General features: G+C 43.7%; 8 protein-coding genes across 8 annotated transcripts; 6 read left to right on the top strand and 2 right to left on the bottom strand.

Annotated features, from left to right (window-relative positions):
• Nucleotides 1–313: 313 nt before the first annotated feature.
• Nucleotides 314–1,298, top strand: O0I10_003290 (uncharacterized protein; the record flags this gene model as incomplete). Its single annotated transcript, XM_058483361.1, has 5 exons — nucleotides 314–422; nucleotides 483–609; nucleotides 678–743; nucleotides 818–972; nucleotides 1,027–1,298. 5 exons carry the CDS (start codon nucleotides 314–316, stop codon nucleotides 1,296–1,298), a joined length of 729 nt encoding a protein of 242 aa, XP_058345980.1.
• Nucleotides 1,299–1,740: 442 nt separating this feature from the next.
• Nucleotides 1,741–3,651, bottom strand: O0I10_003289 (uncharacterized protein; the record flags this gene model as incomplete). Its single annotated transcript, XM_058483360.1, has 12 exons — nucleotides 1,741–1,861; nucleotides 1,914–1,981; nucleotides 2,038–2,306; nucleotides 2,368–2,506; nucleotides 2,564–2,650; nucleotides 2,699–2,723; nucleotides 2,789–2,881; nucleotides 2,944–3,088; nucleotides 3,172–3,267; nucleotides 3,338–3,455; nucleotides 3,518–3,553; nucleotides 3,616–3,651. The coding sequence occupies 12 exons, from the start codon at nucleotides 3,649–3,651 to the stop codon at nucleotides 1,741–1,743; spliced, it is 1,233 nt and encodes a 410-aa protein (XP_058345979.1).
• A 350-nt stretch (nucleotides 3,652–4,001) lies between these two features.
• Nucleotides 4,002–6,463, bottom strand: O0I10_003288 (uncharacterized protein; the record flags this gene model as incomplete). Its single annotated transcript, XM_058483359.1, has 9 exons — nucleotides 4,002–4,313; nucleotides 4,380–4,666; nucleotides 4,721–4,853; nucleotides 4,915–5,231; nucleotides 5,294–5,384; nucleotides 5,463–5,681; nucleotides 5,808–5,918; nucleotides 5,981–6,382; nucleotides 6,437–6,463. 9 exons carry the CDS (start codon nucleotides 6,461–6,463, stop codon nucleotides 4,002–4,004), a joined length of 1,899 nt encoding a protein of 632 aa, XP_058345978.1.
• A 1,366-nt stretch (nucleotides 6,464–7,829) lies between these two features.
• O0I10_003287 (uncharacterized protein) lies at nucleotides 7,830–8,669 on the top strand (the record flags this gene model as incomplete). The annotated part of the gene is made up of 3 exons (XM_058483358.1): nucleotides 7,830–8,303; nucleotides 8,366–8,443; nucleotides 8,514–8,669. 3 exons carry the CDS (start codon nucleotides 7,830–7,832, stop codon nucleotides 8,667–8,669), a joined length of 708 nt encoding a protein of 235 aa, XP_058345977.1.
• A 2,991-nt stretch (nucleotides 8,670–11,660) lies between these two features.
• On the top strand, nucleotides 11,661–12,023 carry O0I10_003286 (uncharacterized protein; the record flags this gene model as incomplete). Its single annotated transcript, XM_058483357.1, has 2 exons — nucleotides 11,661–11,849; nucleotides 11,931–12,023. The coding sequence occupies 2 exons, from the start codon at nucleotides 11,661–11,663 to the stop codon at nucleotides 12,021–12,023; spliced, it is 282 nt and encodes a 93-aa protein (XP_058345976.1).
• A 420-nt stretch (nucleotides 12,024–12,443) lies between these two features.
• Nucleotides 12,444–12,848, top strand: O0I10_003285 (uncharacterized protein; the record flags this gene model as incomplete). The annotated part of the gene is made up of 2 exons (XM_058483356.1): nucleotides 12,444–12,657; nucleotides 12,718–12,848. 2 exons carry the CDS (start codon nucleotides 12,444–12,446, stop codon nucleotides 12,846–12,848), a joined length of 345 nt encoding a protein of 114 aa, XP_058345975.1.
• A 1,960-nt stretch (nucleotides 12,849–14,808) lies between these two features.
• On the top strand, nucleotides 14,809–15,252 carry O0I10_003284 (uncharacterized protein; the record flags this gene model as incomplete). The annotated part of the gene is made up of 2 exons (XM_058483355.1): nucleotides 14,809–14,997; nucleotides 15,079–15,252. The coding sequence occupies 2 exons, from the start codon at nucleotides 14,809–14,811 to the stop codon at nucleotides 15,250–15,252; spliced, it is 363 nt and encodes a 120-aa protein (XP_058345974.1).
• Nucleotides 15,253–15,591: 339 nt separating this feature from the next.
• Nucleotides 15,592–15,996, top strand: O0I10_003283 (uncharacterized protein; the record flags this gene model as incomplete). Its single annotated transcript, XM_058483354.1, has 2 exons — nucleotides 15,592–15,805; nucleotides 15,866–15,996. 2 exons carry the CDS (start codon nucleotides 15,592–15,594, stop codon nucleotides 15,994–15,996), a joined length of 345 nt encoding a protein of 114 aa, XP_058345973.1.
• Between the last annotated feature and the right edge of the window lie 431 nt (nucleotides 15,997–16,427).

Below are 16,427 nucleotides of genomic sequence, written 5' to 3'. Positions count from 1 at the left end.
TCACAATTATGCGTATCACTTTTAGCACAAGCTGCTTTATTTGGCATGTTAAATCATAAATGAAATGCTGTACATCAAGATGAGCAGCAACAAGATCATCAAAGTAATAGTTAAAGAAGGAGATTATAGAAAAAAAGAAGGGGATCAAACGGTGCTCATGTGAGAAAAGTAGTGTAGCATTACACTTTTTAAGGTCTGTGTCAAATGAGAGAGCGCTCAGGCTACACAAAATATCAAAAAGTCGGCTGAAATCCGAGAGGAAAAGCGCATATACACAAAGAACTCTTTATTCCAATCCACCTTTCTGTTTATCATGGGCTTCTCTCTTGCACCTCTCGCACATCTCTTTAAAATGTCAGACTCGGATTCGGACACGGCATCTCAACACGATTCCCATGCTTCTCCTGCTGTCCTTATCAAAAGTAAGTCCTCTCATTCGCTACATTGCTGCTCAACTTGATTCACTCATACCACATGAAAAGATATCGTCAAGGACTTGTTTTCATATGACACGGTTAGACGTCGACGAATCCTCGAGTTTTATTTCGTGAAGGATGCAATTCTGACAACACCCCTGATTGCTGCACATGGTGTGGATGCCATATCAAAGTACAGTATCTTACTTGCATAATGGAATACCCCCAATACGACATCCTCTTAACTTGTGACAATGATAGTATTGGCAGCATTTGGCAGAACATCAATCGAAGCGAACCCACTATCACCAACATTGTGTTTGACGGGTATGTAAATGTCATGTCGGATATCACCTCCTTCATTGCTGACTCTTTTTTGTGTACTAAACCAACCAATTTAGTCGTACAGCCGTTGTCCATTATATTCAGAATATATCGCCCGCCGTACTACCCTCTCGTTACACCCTGCGTGTACCAGCCATTACAACGTTACACTTTAAAGAGCAGGATGGTCTGATCAAGATCTACAGGCAAGATGATAGCTGGACTATGGAAGGTAATTCAGGGCAGCATCGTAAAAAAACATGGAGGCTAATGATCCATTTGACAGGCCTTATGCAATCGATCCCTGGTGCTAACTTTTGGTATAATCGCATCCTACGAGTAGCTATGGGTAAAATGGCATCCATGATTGGCGATACTTTCCAGGATACCGCATCATGGCAACAACACATGTATTCGACCGCTTGGGAGGAACAAGAGGAAATCGTTGTGGATGATAGTAAACACGCTTACTGGCAAAAGTTTGAGGAAGCCGAGGAAAAGAAACGATCCACTACCAACGAGCTTGTGGAAGGCATGATTGTACTCGAGGACGCGTAAACCCGTTTGTTGTTGTGATATACCCACTACCACCATCAACCTTCTTCCCTCCCCTCACCTCCCCGCCACCTTGTCATCTACACATTTATATCCTATCTATGTATACACTTTGAGCTGATATCTGCTATTCGCTATTTTGTTTAATAAAACCTTCACGGAGTATGCTCCATAAACTTGTGAGGATCTTTCGACTACATAGTAGCTGGATCATGATTACATATAAGAGGTAGGCTGAAGATCATGAAAGAACCTCGATCGCTTCGAGAATCTTTGACTTCCCACGCATAGCCGCTATTCAACATGCTTATTTTTGGATAAAGAAACTCCTCTCAACACTTGTCGCATATCACTCACAAGGATTGTTTCTAAATATCGTTTATATTGTTGTGTGAAACGGGAATCGTTATATCTGTACATGGCGTGTTGATAGGGAAGATCATGCTTATTCTCTCTGGATGACGATTGCACTGGCAGCACCACCACCATTGCAGACACCAGCAGCACCAAGCTCACCAGACTTGAGCAAGTGAGTAAGAGTGACAATGATACGAGAGCCAGAGGAGCTATTACAGAATGTTGAGTACCATCATTTTTATGGTCGACCTTGGCACTTACCCAATAGGATGGCCCAATGCAACAGCACCACCAGCAACGTTAACCTTGGCGGGGTCAAGACCAAGAATCTAAAAGAAATTATGTATGAGCATTGTTGAATACATTTTAAAGTGGATGAATTTACCTTCTCGTTGGCCTTAGCGACAACGCTGAAAGCTTCGTTCAATTCAAACAAGCTGATATCCTTGATGTCAACACCAGCCTTCTTCAAAGCAATAGGAAGGGCCATGCTGGGAGCGATAGTGAAATCAATAGGAGCAGTGGCGGCATCAGCATAGGCAAGGATACGAGCCAAAGGCTTGACACCCAATTCCTCGGCCTTTTGACGGCTCATGAGCACCAAAGCAGAGGCACCGTCGTTGATGGTGCTGGCATTAGCAGCAGTAACAGTACCTGAATAAGACCCCTTAGAACCATTGACAAGCTACTACCACCTCCAATACTCCATCCTTACCATCCTTTTGGAAAACAGGGCGCAAAGTGGGGATCTTTTCATACTTTACGTTCTTGTATTCCTCATCCTCCTTGACAATCACTTCACCCTTCTTGGACTTGATGGAAACGGGAACAATTTCATTGTCAAAGACACCATTCTAATAATACAACATCAATAACATGTCCCGATGTTCCCATTGTTTCCTTTTTCTTACCTCCCAAGCCTTGGCAGCACGACGATAAGATTCCAAAGCGTGAGCATCCTGCTCCTCACGACTAATGTTTTGGACCTTGGCGGTATTCTCAGCACAGTTACCCTATTCACATCAATGAGCACCAGCCATATCCACTTGAGTCAATATAATGGTTACCATGCTATAAAGAAAAAGAGGTCAATTGACATGTTCCAACAATTTTTCCCACGGAGGCAATTTACTTACTGAATCTGGTTGTAGACATCCCACAAACCATCCTTGATGATAGCATCAGAGAGTTGTTGATGACCAAAGAGAAGGTTACGCTTGGAGTAGTAGCTATTCAAGTTATGTATCAGCAACATGGGATCATGATCCATACAATAGCTTTATGTACTTACGGAGCGTTGGACATGCTTTCCATACCACCAGCCAACATGACATCACGATCACCAAGCTTGATAGATTGAGCAGCCATCATGACAGCCTTCATACCGGAGGAGCAGACCTTGTTGATGGTGGTAGCTTCAGTGCTTTCAGGGCAACCTAAAGTGAATGGATGAGTATGATTTGCGGGGGAACGGAATGATCCGGGGATAGCAATCTAATTAGTCATGCTTTTAGTTTACCCGCTTCAAGCACGACTTGACGTGCAGGTGCTTGGCCGAGATTGCCCTGAAGAACATTGCCAATGTAAGCCTCCTCAATTTGCTCGGGCTTTAAGCCTAAACAATGGTAACCATTCAGTATACTTGTGCCATGGTGACAATGCATTCACTCATTCATTCCACTTACCAGCACGCTCAATGGCTCCACGAGCAGCAATGGCACCAAGGTTGGGAGCTGACAAGGACTTCAAGCTACCGTTGAAGCAGCCGACAGGGGTACGAACAGCGCTAGCAATGACAACATCCTAATTGATATAGACATGCATTGTCAATATTATCCTATCACTGAATAAAACGTCATACATACATTGGGCGACTTGGTTGCATAGTTACGAGCGACGAACTAAAAATGGGATAACGTTTGTTGAGCTATTGATATATATCAAAGGATTATTACAAACGTACAAGGCGAGCAGGACGAGCGGCTTGTCTGGAGAACATGGTAGCAAAGAGAGAAAGATGTGCTTTTTTTCATGTGCCAGTGATCCATTAGAATTTAAGTCATCCAACTTTCCCACACCAGCTGCCAACTCCGATGATATACGAGTAGTAAGAGTGTATTGTGTATAATGTCTTTGATTAACTGGAACAAGCGAATCAAATGTGTGTGTCTGTGTACGTGCGTGCGTGTGTGTGTGTGTTTGCGTGAGGATTGGGAGGAGAATGACAAGGATAACTAGTGTTGGTAATAATAAGAATGAAACTATGACTTGTTGTGTGGTAGTAGTGTTGTTGAGTGATTGTTGAAAGGTAGAATGGATTGTTGAAGTGGAGGGTAACATGCAGTGTGATTATGAGAGTGGAATAGCGTTGCCTTCGAGCAATTTTTCGATCCAATACAAGATTATCTCCAGGATCTTGCTTCGAGAACCACCTTGTTGAGAAGCAACAGCAACCAGTGCTTGTTCCCAACTTCCAGGATGGCCATCCAGCAAAAAGGTCGACGTGACTATGCCAAAGATATACACAAGCAGGGTATACAGTGCAAATGTAGCTGTGTTGGTTACTGCTCGATCATTGGGTCGTACAAGCGCTTGATGATGTTCATTGAAGGATGGTGATGAAGATGACGCTATCATGGCTGCGACTGCATGTGCCGTTGACTAAGCCGTCTGATGTTAAAACAGGGTCGATCCTCATTTCATTGGGTGAATTCCCCTCCTTCTTACCTCGTTCAAATCTTGTATAGTACGTCGCTTGCCAGTCATTTTGCGTTTTCTTAGCCTTGATTGTGCCCACACATCACCCATATCAATTGCTGTGTCGGTCTCTGATGATTTTACAGCCGGGATCTGGATCGCAAAAGGTTCGTCGGTATAGTTGCTGGTAGAGATATCAAGCTCCTCAACATCATCTTGACGCTCCGGGAACCGCGTTCTTAAATGTGCAAGCTCGCTGACCAAAGACTCGTTCTCCAAATCCAATGCTCGTTTCAGCTGTGCCAATTCCTGATTAACTACATAAAGCGTCACTATCAATCCTAATAAAACACCCTCACATCCCTATTTACCTCGATCCAAGTCCTCCATAGCTACGCTGGCCTGCGTCTTGTAATAATCTTTTTCATTTTCCACGGACTTGAGTCGTTCCTCAGCATCCACTGGTGGCTCTTCTATTTGTCCTTCTAATTCACTATGCAATGTCTTGAACAAAACCCATCAGCTGTTGTTATTATCACTACCCACAATCCCATCACATACTTACATTTGCTGGTGAAGGTGGTTTGAATAAATCAGGCACCGCTGCATCAGGATGCAAATCATTGCGTGATTCAATATCCAATTTGAGGCTGTCAATAATGTCCTTGAGTCGCTCATTCTCGGTTCGCTGTTCTTCAAGCTGCATGTGTGTTTGTTGCGATGAAACCAATTCACGTTCAAGGCTGTTTTGAAGCTCCATAAGCCGATTGCGTTCCTCATTCAAATGCTTGAATTCATGGTTGATAGCACTGAGCAATGCTTCGGTCTTTTGTAACTCCAATTCCTTATGTCGCAGCATGTCTTGTAACTCCTGAGCTTCCTCTACAATACAATGCAAGCCACATGAATATCATATCATAAGAGTCCATGCCCATATGACTTACGACATTTCTCTTCAAAGAGGCGTTTGATCGATAGATAGATTTGCTTTTGGTCTGTTTCAGATCTTTCGATGCGTGCAATGTGTGCCTCGAGCTAACGAATTGGGAATGTAAGATGTTTGTATATGATTAAAAAAAGTATCCTTTCACGTGAAGATCTCTGATCACTTACAGCGCCTATTTGATCCAAGCTGCTTTTCTCTTTGTTCTTGTATTCAAGAATTTCACGCTTTTGTTTCACGACCTCCTGTGTCATATCATCCACCCGGTTTTGTAGCTGTGTGATGCGATCTTCATTGTCACGTGTCATGGAAGCAACGCTTCTTTCCGAAGCTTTGAGGCGCCTGGTGAGCTGTAACGACCTCCGATAATATTGAGCAACATTGACATGCTATTTCAATTATCAGTTGACATGGGTCATGGTCCTATTCCATCCCTTACCCATACACACACACACTCCTTGTCCTTTTCCCCCTGTCAACACGACATGATCCCCATAAAAGAGAGACGAAATTACCTCTTCTTCTTGTTCTTCACCCGAGAAAATAGCATCTTGGTTCATTGGCTTGGTATTTTGATTGTCTTGTTCTCGATGATCCATGTGGATAGTGTCCTCATTGTTTTGTGCCTGATGGGGTTCATGCTTAAATATTATTCGGACTTTGGTTGCTTAATTACATATCCACGTACCTGGTCGACAGGTTCATCCTTGTCGTCGTCGTCGTCGTCGTCGTCGCTGTCGTCTTCGTATAATGAAGGGCGTCGATAATTATCAGCAAGAGGTGCCGAGGTACGAGGTCGTGCAGCGTATATCTCTTCTGAAGGCGAGTTGTTGGGAAACATGACTTTGAGTAGGTTGAGGATATCTTCTGCCGTCATCTCCAAGTCAGGATTGGCGTTGCAATAAGGTTGAATGGCTGTTTTCTGATCGAGTGTCAAGAGGACAACGTCATGTTCTCGTTCGAATTCGTCCATGACAGTCAAGAGGTCTCGAGTGAAGATGACACCGCCTTGATTATGCTGAGACACGAGTCGCTTGAATTGCACCTTGAGTACCGCGTGAGGTATAGGCCGTTGTTTATTTGTTGTTGGCTATAGATAGACACTGTTAGCGTAAGCAATGAAGTAAATGGAGTGTTGGTTTACCATGGAATGGCATTCGGAAGTTGCCATGTTGACAACTCGAAATAGTAAAAGAGTGAAAGAGCGAAAGAAAGAGAGAGCGAGAGAAAACGTGTGTGTGTGAAATAGGAGGGAACGTGGGTGCTGACAAGTGACTAGTGTGTGTGTATGTGGATATGATATGAATGATAATGGGGCGTACAAGAAGAAGCAAATGAAAATGATAGACTATCCCCAATCATGTTTTTGTCTTTCACTCTTTATTCCATAATGAACAATGTGCCTTAATGGGGCATTGGGGAGAAATGGCTGATTGTATTGATTTACCCGGTTACAGCGTAGATCATACCATATCTCGGTAATGTATCGCATGTGCTCTTTTTAGTACACTACTACAATGAAAACTTCTCATCAACAACAACATCATGCCAATGATATCAATGAGCATTACATTATTCTCATCATCTCATGATCAATGACGCTATCTTTTTCTGCCCCAGGGGTTAGTCAAAAATAGGAAATCAGCTAGTTTGATGGATGCCACGGTGGATGTATTACTTTGCCACACTCTATTAAAGATCATACCTTATGCTTGTCCTTTTTCATGCATAATAGCTGATTGATGGAAGTAGAAACTATAAATGAATGGTGATGCAAAGGCAGGGTCTTGGTTAATTATCAAGATGCAAGGGGGGACACTTATTTTTATGGTAAACATGTCATTCGATAGAGCGTATGTGGAGAGAGAGAAAGAGAGATGTTCTCCTTTAAGCTTGTGATAAACTATGAGCACATGCATGAGGAAAGCTAATGAAACCAAAACACGCCATCATCTTTAGGTTATGCAACGGCGCACAAAACATGTCACGTGGTTGTTCGGTGAACCCGACGAGAAATTACCGGGCGGGGCACTATCGGCTGCATTGTATGGCGGCATCCCAGCCCATTTGTGAACCTCCTCTTTCTCGCCGTATAAGGTACTAATGGATAGCAAGGAACACTTGCAATGGGGTGAAGAGTGGATGGATGGGTATTTGGGTGATGGGATAACGATGGATGAAACGAATGATCGACACCAAAACAACATCTACGACAATCACCACTCGAACACATCCAGTACTACGCACACACACGCACACACACACAGAGAGATCCAACTTCTTTACATCGTTAATCCATCAACGTATATCGACAACCCACATGATCTACTGCAACATCATACAAAGGATGGATGGATGAACGTATGGATACGACGATAAATGTATTCGATACACCTTTAACGACAACTTGCACGATTGATATACAGCCATGCGATACAATTGGAAGGGGGGATTTTGGAGAATGGGGGTTGACAGGGCATGGAGTACTTTACAATGAGAATGGAAGATGCTTACTATCCTTATTGTATAGCAAAAAAATGGCCCACGCACCAAGAAACAGCTTCCTTGTTCCCGGCGTTGCTCGCTACAGCCGATCCAACATGTATGCCAAGAAGGCTCTTCACAAGCGTTCTAAGAAGGGTGTTCAAGCTCCTGCTAAGGCTACCGCTACCGATAAGACTGTTGAAGTCAAGGGTGCCAAGAATGGTGGCAAGCGTGTGATCCCTGCTGAAAAGGCTCCTCGTTTCTACCCTGCTGAAGATGTCCCCAAGGCCAAGGCTTCCCGCAAGTCTCCCAAGACTGCTGCTCTTCGCAAGTCCATCACCCCTGGCACTGTTGTCATCCTTCTTGCTGGTCGTCATCAAGGCAAGCGTGTTATTGCTCTTAAGCAACTTGACAGTGGTCTTTTGCTCGTCACTGGTCCCTTCAAGGTCAACGGTGTTCCTCTTCGTCGTGTCAACCAAGCCTACGTCATTGCCACTTCCACCAAGGTCGATATCTCTGGTGTCAAGGTATGGTATCTCACATGTTGTTGAGAATGAAGGATGATACTTATAATATATGGATGATTTAGATCGATGACAAGATCAACGATGCTTACTTCTCCAAGAAGGGTGACAAGCAACAAAAGCAATTCCTTGAAGGTGAAAAGGTAAAGATCTATATATACAGTGGATGATTGGGAAAGAGTACGTGTAACTGACACATGCATGATTCAACAGAAGAAGGCTGCTCTTCCTGAATCCAAGGTTGCTGACCAAAAGGCTGTTGACAAGGCTATCCTTGAATCTGTCAAGAAGACCCCCTTCCTTACTTCCTACTTGTCTTCTACCTTCTCCCTCAAGAAGGGTCAGTTCCCCCACGCCATGAAGTTCTAAGCAGTGCCTAACTTTGTTGAACGGTGAATAAAATAACATCATTTGTGTAAAGCAATGTCATTAATAATAGCGGTGAGCAAGAAATACCAATGAATGATACAGTTGAGCAGCTGGCAGGGTGTTGCAATCACAGTTTCCATAACCGCAATAAGGAGCCAGGCAGCTAAATAAGATCTTCCACTTCTCAATACATTGAACGGTTTGTAAGTATACATCAGTCCATAAGTTGGTAGCTGATAGCCACTTCTTCCTACTCCCAACTTTTTCTCATTGGATGACATGTGACGTTTCTCTTGAATCCGCCCATCATTTCCATCATTCAACTTTCTTGATCCCTGGGGATGACTCATACTGTATGCTGGATGATACTTCTGTGTTTGACCATAGCTCGCTCAAATCAACTCGGATCAAGGAAGTTGAAGGATGGAGAGCTCGACTGGAGCGGGACAATCGTTCACATGCAAAGGATTGGGCAACAAAGGTGAATGGGAGGAAGTGGCTGTTAGCTGGCAATACACGACTGTTCCTAAATAATCATACATTGACCCTTCCATTCATGCAAAACGGCTGTGTTACACAAGCACGCCCTACTGCATCCTTTGCTCTGTCAGGGCCTAACTACTTCACAATGAACAAGGACCTCTTTTCATATAGCATCACGCTTACAAACATAAAGGTGCCTGTATCTCAAGATTTCACAATGAAACGTGGGGTTTTTATTAGAGCAATGTGCTCGGCTTGGCCAACAGCACCTTGTGTGCCAGTTTCACGATCAAGCTTGCCAATCCCAGATTTCATAATGTCGCCACCAGCCAAACTTTGGATCTGAGGTCGACCTCTTCGACGACGACGACCAAAAAAATATTTTTTGGGCTAGTTGCGACATTGAACGTGAAACTTTCACACAAGGTGCTGTTGGCCAAGCCGGGCCATTGCTCTATTCAAAACCCCACGTTTCATTGTAAAGTTGGAAATACAGGTACCTTTATGTTTGAAGAGCGTGATGCTATATGAAGAGTGTCTTTGTTCATCGTCAAGTAGGTGGACCCTGACAGGCAAAAGATGCAGAAGGACCTCTTTGGGTAACTCAGCTAAAAAGTCAGGACTTCAGGGACAATGCATGAAAGGTACGCAACCTCACTTTTATGTCATACATTGGCAGCTAATAGCCACTTTTGTGCATTCCCAACTTTTGTGCATTCTATTGTAGGTGGACGATGCTCCTGCTCTAGACATTCATTTCCATGATTAAAGTAGGTTGATCCGAGCTGATTTGGTTGAGTTACGCTCACACAAGATTACATCGGTTGAGCTACATCGAGCGTGCTATGTCCAGAGTGATGTAATCTCTCTTTGACCGCAGCACTCAGTCAACCTACTTTAATCATGGAAATGTGTCAAAGCAGGAACTCATTCCCATGCAGTGAATCTCGCAACAATGATGATTGGATAAAAGTGGCCGTTAGCTGGAAATACATGCCTGTTCGTAGATGATCCATAAAGTAATTATACATTGACCCTTTCATTCATGCAAACGTAGCTGTGTTACACAACACGACTCTGCATCTTTTGCTCTGTCAGGGTCCACCTACTTGACAATGAACAAAGACCACTCTTCATATAGCATCACGCTTACAAACATAAAGGTGCCTGTATCTGCGAACTTACAATGAAACGTGGGGTTTTTATTAGAGCAATGTACTCGGCTTGACCAACAGCACCTTGTGTGAAATTTCGCGTTCAATGTCGCAAACAGCCCAAAAAATATTTTTTGGTCGTCGTCGTCGAAGAGGTCGACCCCCAGATCCAGTTTGGCTGGTGGCGACATTATGAAATCTGGGATTGCCCACGAAGAACTTCATACTTTGACACAAGATTCCTTTGACCCCGACGAGCACGTTGATCTATTAAAGAGCCCACGTTTGATTGTAAAGTTTGGAGATACAGGCGTCTTTATGTTTTTACTATGTTGTAAGCGTGATGCTATATAGAAGCGGTTTTTGCTTAATGCAAAGTAGTATGACTATAATAGAGCAAAAGATGCAGAGCGCGTGCTTGTGTAACTTGAGCCAGGCAGCACAGCGTGCATGATACTTGTACACTATTTAGGTATAGTTACTAAAATGCCAGCTAATAACCCATTCCTCCCATTCTCCTTTGTTGCCTAATCCTTTGCATGTGAACGATTGTCCTGCTCCAGTCGAGCATCTCCATCCTTCAACTTCCGCGATCCGAGTTGATTTGAGCGAGCTATGGTCAAACAGATAACATCATCCAATAGCAGAAGAATTGGTATGTTATTTGTAAACTGCCAGCTATGTAGCCCATTCCTCCCATTCACCATTGTTGCCCAATCCTTTGCATGTGAACGATTGTCCTGCTCCAGCCCCATCATATCCATCCTTCAACTTCCCATGATCCGCGAGGATTTGAATGAGCAATACTCAAACAAAGAAATATCATTCAACATCAAACTTTTAATTTTTTGTTCATCCACTTCAGCTTGTCGTCTCTTCTCCCCATTACATTGTTGCCATTAGCGCACCTGCTACCTGCCAACGATGCTCCTGCTTCAGCCATCACATGTCAATCCTGCAACTGTCTTGATTCGATTGCCTTTGACTGAATGGCAAGACCATGGCGTGTACTCAATCTTCTTATCACTCTACTGCAACACGCGAACCACTTGATCCTACACACACTCTTGCACACTCTACCGCAATCAAATGCAGCAGCGTTCATTCCAGCAGTTGCTATTAGCGAGGCCTCTATTCAATAATATAAAAAACGAAAACATTCACGGCCTTGTCACTCTGCATGACACGCTCTTGCACGCTTCTCTGCCGCGACCCAACGTAGCAGCTGTTGCTATTAGCAACACCTTTACTCGATGGTCTCGTGTTCCTTGCAGCTGCTTGCTTTGGTGCCATGGACTCCAATGGATGATGCCATATCAGCTTTCAGATTCAACCGCCTCCTTGCACGACACCAATGTCTTACTTTGCTCGCGTGGAACTTGATGAATGGAAACTGGAAGACGCTATACAACACTATAGAGAAAAGAAGCCTGACGGTGGCAAGTTACTGCTGCAATTGGTTTTGGATGATCTCAACAACTTGGTGAATGCTGAACGCAAGGGAGAAAAAGAAGCTGCTCGAAAGATCGTGAGTGCTATCGAGGTAGATATGAAGAAATATAGACGACGTGATAAAAGAAAAACTCGCTCACGCTCCCTTGAATGTTTAATGTAGGATACCTAGAAAGCTCAAGCATATCAAATAACTGGTGGCAACACCCAATCGGCAACATCTGGATACAGTTACACCACCCTCATGGCGAGGATCTATGCGTGAGCACTATGCTTGCTGATTATTGGAAGGAACTCCAATATACGTCAATGAGCAACGTCTTGTTTCATGGGAACGGCGACTGATTCGTGATAGCATATGGGTGGCATTGCTTGACGACGATGGATATTGCCGCCTTGTTTATGTCAAAATCCTGGTTCATGCTACGACAATCAATCATCACCAAGACTCTTTGTGAAGCCGTCGTACACTATGTTCATTCTAGGACCAAGCTTACGTTTGCGTTGTCTGCGGGTGGGTATCATTCTGTCAACATACAAAAAGGACTTCTGATTATCACCCTCGGTGAAATCTCTTGCTTCCTTTGATGTAGCTACCTCCTGATTTACATATGCAAAACTGAAATAGGTGGCACACCACGGCCCACATGGGAGTGACAATAAGGCATTTGAATTATTCACCCAAATGAAGCCTGATTGGCTCAATCATATACGACCTTGGGACATGAAGATCGACATCACCACCTGTGAAGTGAAGCCGCCGATGAATCAAGAGGATTACGAGCACCCTGATTTTGATTTTATGAAGCTTGGCCTGGAAGTGTGTGGGATGCTGAACAAGATGTTGGATATAATCGAAGTTGAGGACGCAATGGTGGTATTTGGAATTCTGGTCGATGGTATGTTGATAAAAGGCTTCAACTATAATAGCATTCTCATTTAATTGATTCTTATTACAGGCTACCAGGTAACTACGTATGCAACGGATTTGAAGGCACAAGTATACCGCATGATACAACTTGGAAGATGCAATCCGATCTTGGTGCGTTCCCAGCCTCGCTCCACTGCCTCTTGCACGTCAAAACTTTAGCGGCCATCGTTGCAAGCATGATCAAAATCGCTCAACTTGGAAGAGTCAAGGGAAAAATTAGCATTGATGAGAATTGGGGCATGCTATTCAAATACAGGAGCTTTATTTTTGTGTCGGCTTTCATCGATTTCATATTGGGTTGTGTGTAAATTTATGAGCAAAATCTGTATCGGTATTGGGGTTGGAAGACTGGATTCGTACCTACCAGCATCAATTGCATCATGCAGGAACCTTAATGTGTATGGAAACTTAAATACCCAATTGTGCTGTTGCTATCATTCTGAAACGGGGACAAAGGGGCCACACAATGTGAATCCTAATCTCCGTCGGCTGTAATGCGTAACACATAAACGCACGACGCATTGATCATTCATGAACTATGTCGGCTGCGGGAGCATCGTTCCCCGCTCGATCTCGCAACAATGATGATTGGATAAAAGTGGCCGTTAGCTGGAAATACATGCCTGTTCGTAGATGATCCATAAAGTAATTATACATTGACCCTTTCATTCATGCAAACGTAGCTGTGTTACACAACACGACCCTCTGCATCTTTTGCTCTGTCGGGGTCCACCTACTTGATGAACAAGACCACTCTTCATACAAGCATCACGCTTACAAACATAAAGGTGCCTGTATCTCCGAACTTTGATAAAACGTGGGGTTTTTATTAAGAGCAATGTACTCGGCTTGACCAACAGCACCTTGTGTGAAATTTCGCGTTCAATGTCATAAACAGCCCAAAATATTTTTTGGTCGTCGTCGTCGAAGAGGTCGACCCCAGATCCAGTTTGGCTGGTGGCGACATTATGAAATCTGGGATTACCCACGATGAACTTCATACTTTGACACAAGATTCCTTTGACCCCGACGAGCACGTTGATCTATTAAAAGAGCCACGTTTGATTGTAAAGTTTGGAGATACAGGCGTCTTTATGTTTTTACTATGTTGTAAGCGTGATGCTATATGAGAAACGGTTTTGCTTAATGCAAAGTAGTATGACTATAATAGAGCAAAAGATTGAGCGCGTGCTTGTGTAACTTGAGCCAGGCAGCACAGCGATGCATGATACTTGTATTTAGGTATAGTTACTAAAATGCCAGCTAATAACTACATTCCACTCCCATTCTCCTTTGTTTGCCTAATCCTTTGCATGTGAACGATTGTCCTGTCCAGTCATCCTCTTCAACTTCCTTGATCCGAGTTATTTGAGCAGTATGGTCAAGCAGACAACATCATCCAATAGCAGAAGAATCAAATTGGTATGTTATTTGTAAACTGCCAGCTAGCAGCCCATTCCTCCCATTCACCATTGTTGCCCAATCCTTTGCATGTGAACGATTGTCCTGCTCCAGCCCATCATATCCATCCTTCAACTTCCCATGATCCGCGAGGATTTGAATGAGCAATACTCAAACAAAGAAATATCATTCAACATCAAACTTTAATTTTTGTTCATCCACTTCAGCTTGTCGTCTCTTCTCCCCATTCCCCATTTGTTGCCCATTTAATACACCTGCTACCTGCCAACGATGCTCCTGCTTCAGCCCATCATGTCAATCCTGCAACTGTCTTGATTCGATTGCCTTTGACTGAATGGCAAGACCATGGCGTGTACTCAATCTTCTTATCACTCTACTGCAACACGCGAACCACTTGATCCTACACACACTCTTGCACACTCTACCGCAATCAAATGCAGCAGCGTTCATTCCAGCAGTTGCTATTAGCGAGGCCTCTATTCCATTGTCTCAAACAGCATTCACGGCCTTGTCACTCTACTACAACACACGCTCTTGCACGCTTCTCTGCCGCGACCCAACGTAGCAGCTGTTGCTATTAGCAACACCTTTACTCGATGGTCTCGTGTTCCTTGCAGCTGCTTGCTTTGGTGCCATGGACTCCAATGGATGATGCCATATCAGCTTTCAGATTCAACCGCCTCCTTGCACGACACCAATGTCTTACTTTGCTCGCGTGGAACTTGATGAATGGAAACTGGAAGACGCTATACAACACTATAGAGAAAAGAAGCCTGACGGTGGCAAGTTACTGCTGCAATTGGTTTTGGATGATCTCAACAACTTGGTGAATGCTGAACGCAAGGGAGAAAAAGAAGCTGCTCGAAAGATCGTGAGTGCTATCGAGGTAGATATGAAGAAATATAGACGACGTGATAAAAGAAAAACTCGCTCACGCTCCCTTGAATGTTTAATGTAGGATACCTAGAAAGCTCAAGCATATCAAATAACTGGTGGCAACACCCCAATCGGCAACATCTGGATACAGTTACACCACCCTCATGGCGAGGATCTATGCGTGAGCACTATGCTTGCTGATTATTGGAAGGAACTCCCATATACGTCAATGAGCAACGTCTTGTTTCATGGGAACGGCAAATGATTCGTGATAGCATATGGGTGGCATTGCTTGACGACGATGGATATTGCCGCCTTGTTTATGTCAAAATCCTGGTTCATGCTACGACAATCAATCATACCAAGACTCTTTGTGAAGCCGTCGTACACTATGTTCATTCTAGGACCAAGCTTACGTTTGCGTTGTCTGCGGGTGGGTATCATTCTGTCAACATACAAAAAGGACTTCTGATTATCACCCTCAGGTAAATCTCTTGCTTCCTTTGATGTAGCTACCTCCTGATTTACATATGCAAAACTGAAATAGGTGGCACACCACGGCCCACATGGGAGTGACAATAAGGCATTTGAATTATTCACCCAAATGAAGCCTGATTGGCTCAATCATATACGACCTTGGGACATGAAGATCGACATCACCACCTGTGAAGTGAAGCCGCCATTGAATCAAGAGGATTACGAGCACCCTGATTTTGATTTTATGAAGCTTGGCCTGGAAGTGTGTGGGATGCTGAACAAGATGTTGGATATAATCGAAGTTGAGGACGCAATGGTGGTATTTGGAATTCTGGTCGATGGTATGTTGATAAAAGGCTTCAACTATAATAGCATTCTCATTTAATTGATTCTTATTACAGGCTACCAGGTAACTACGTATGCAACGGATTTGAAGGCACAAGTATACCGCATGATACAACTTGGAAGATGCAATCCGATCTTGGTGCGTTCCCAGCCTCGCTCCACTGCCTCTTGCACGTCAAAACTTTAGCGGCCATCGTTGCAAGCATGATCAAAATCGCTCAACTTGGAAGAGTCAAGGGAAAAATTAGCATTGATGAGAATTGGGGCATGCTATTCAAATACAGGAGCTTTATTTTGTGTCGGCTTTCATCGATTTCATATTGGGTTGTGTGTAAATTTATGAGCAAAATCTGTATCGGTATTGGGGTTGGAAGACTGGATTCGTACCTACCAGCATCAATTGCATCATGCAGGAACCTTAATGTGTATGGAAACTTAAATACCCAATTGTGCTGTTGCTATCATTCTGAAACGGGGACAAAGGGGCCACACAATGTGAATCCCTAATCTCCGTCGGCTGTAATGCGTAACACATAAACGCACATGACGCATTGATCATTCATGAATCGCCGTCCCCACGCTTTTCTTTGCCATTCTTTCTTCTTTTTGTTTCATACA

The sequence above is a fragment of the Lichtheimia ornata genome (genome assembly GCF_029851405.1).
Source record: "Lichtheimia ornata isolate CBS 291.66 chromosome Unknown scaffold00010, whole genome shotgun sequence".
Lineage (NCBI taxonomy): Eukaryota > Fungi > Mucoromycota > Mucoromycetes > Mucorales > Lichtheimiaceae > Lichtheimia > Lichtheimia ornata.
Note: the sequence above shows the minus strand (reverse complement) of the source record. Positions and strands in the feature narration are given on the sequence as shown.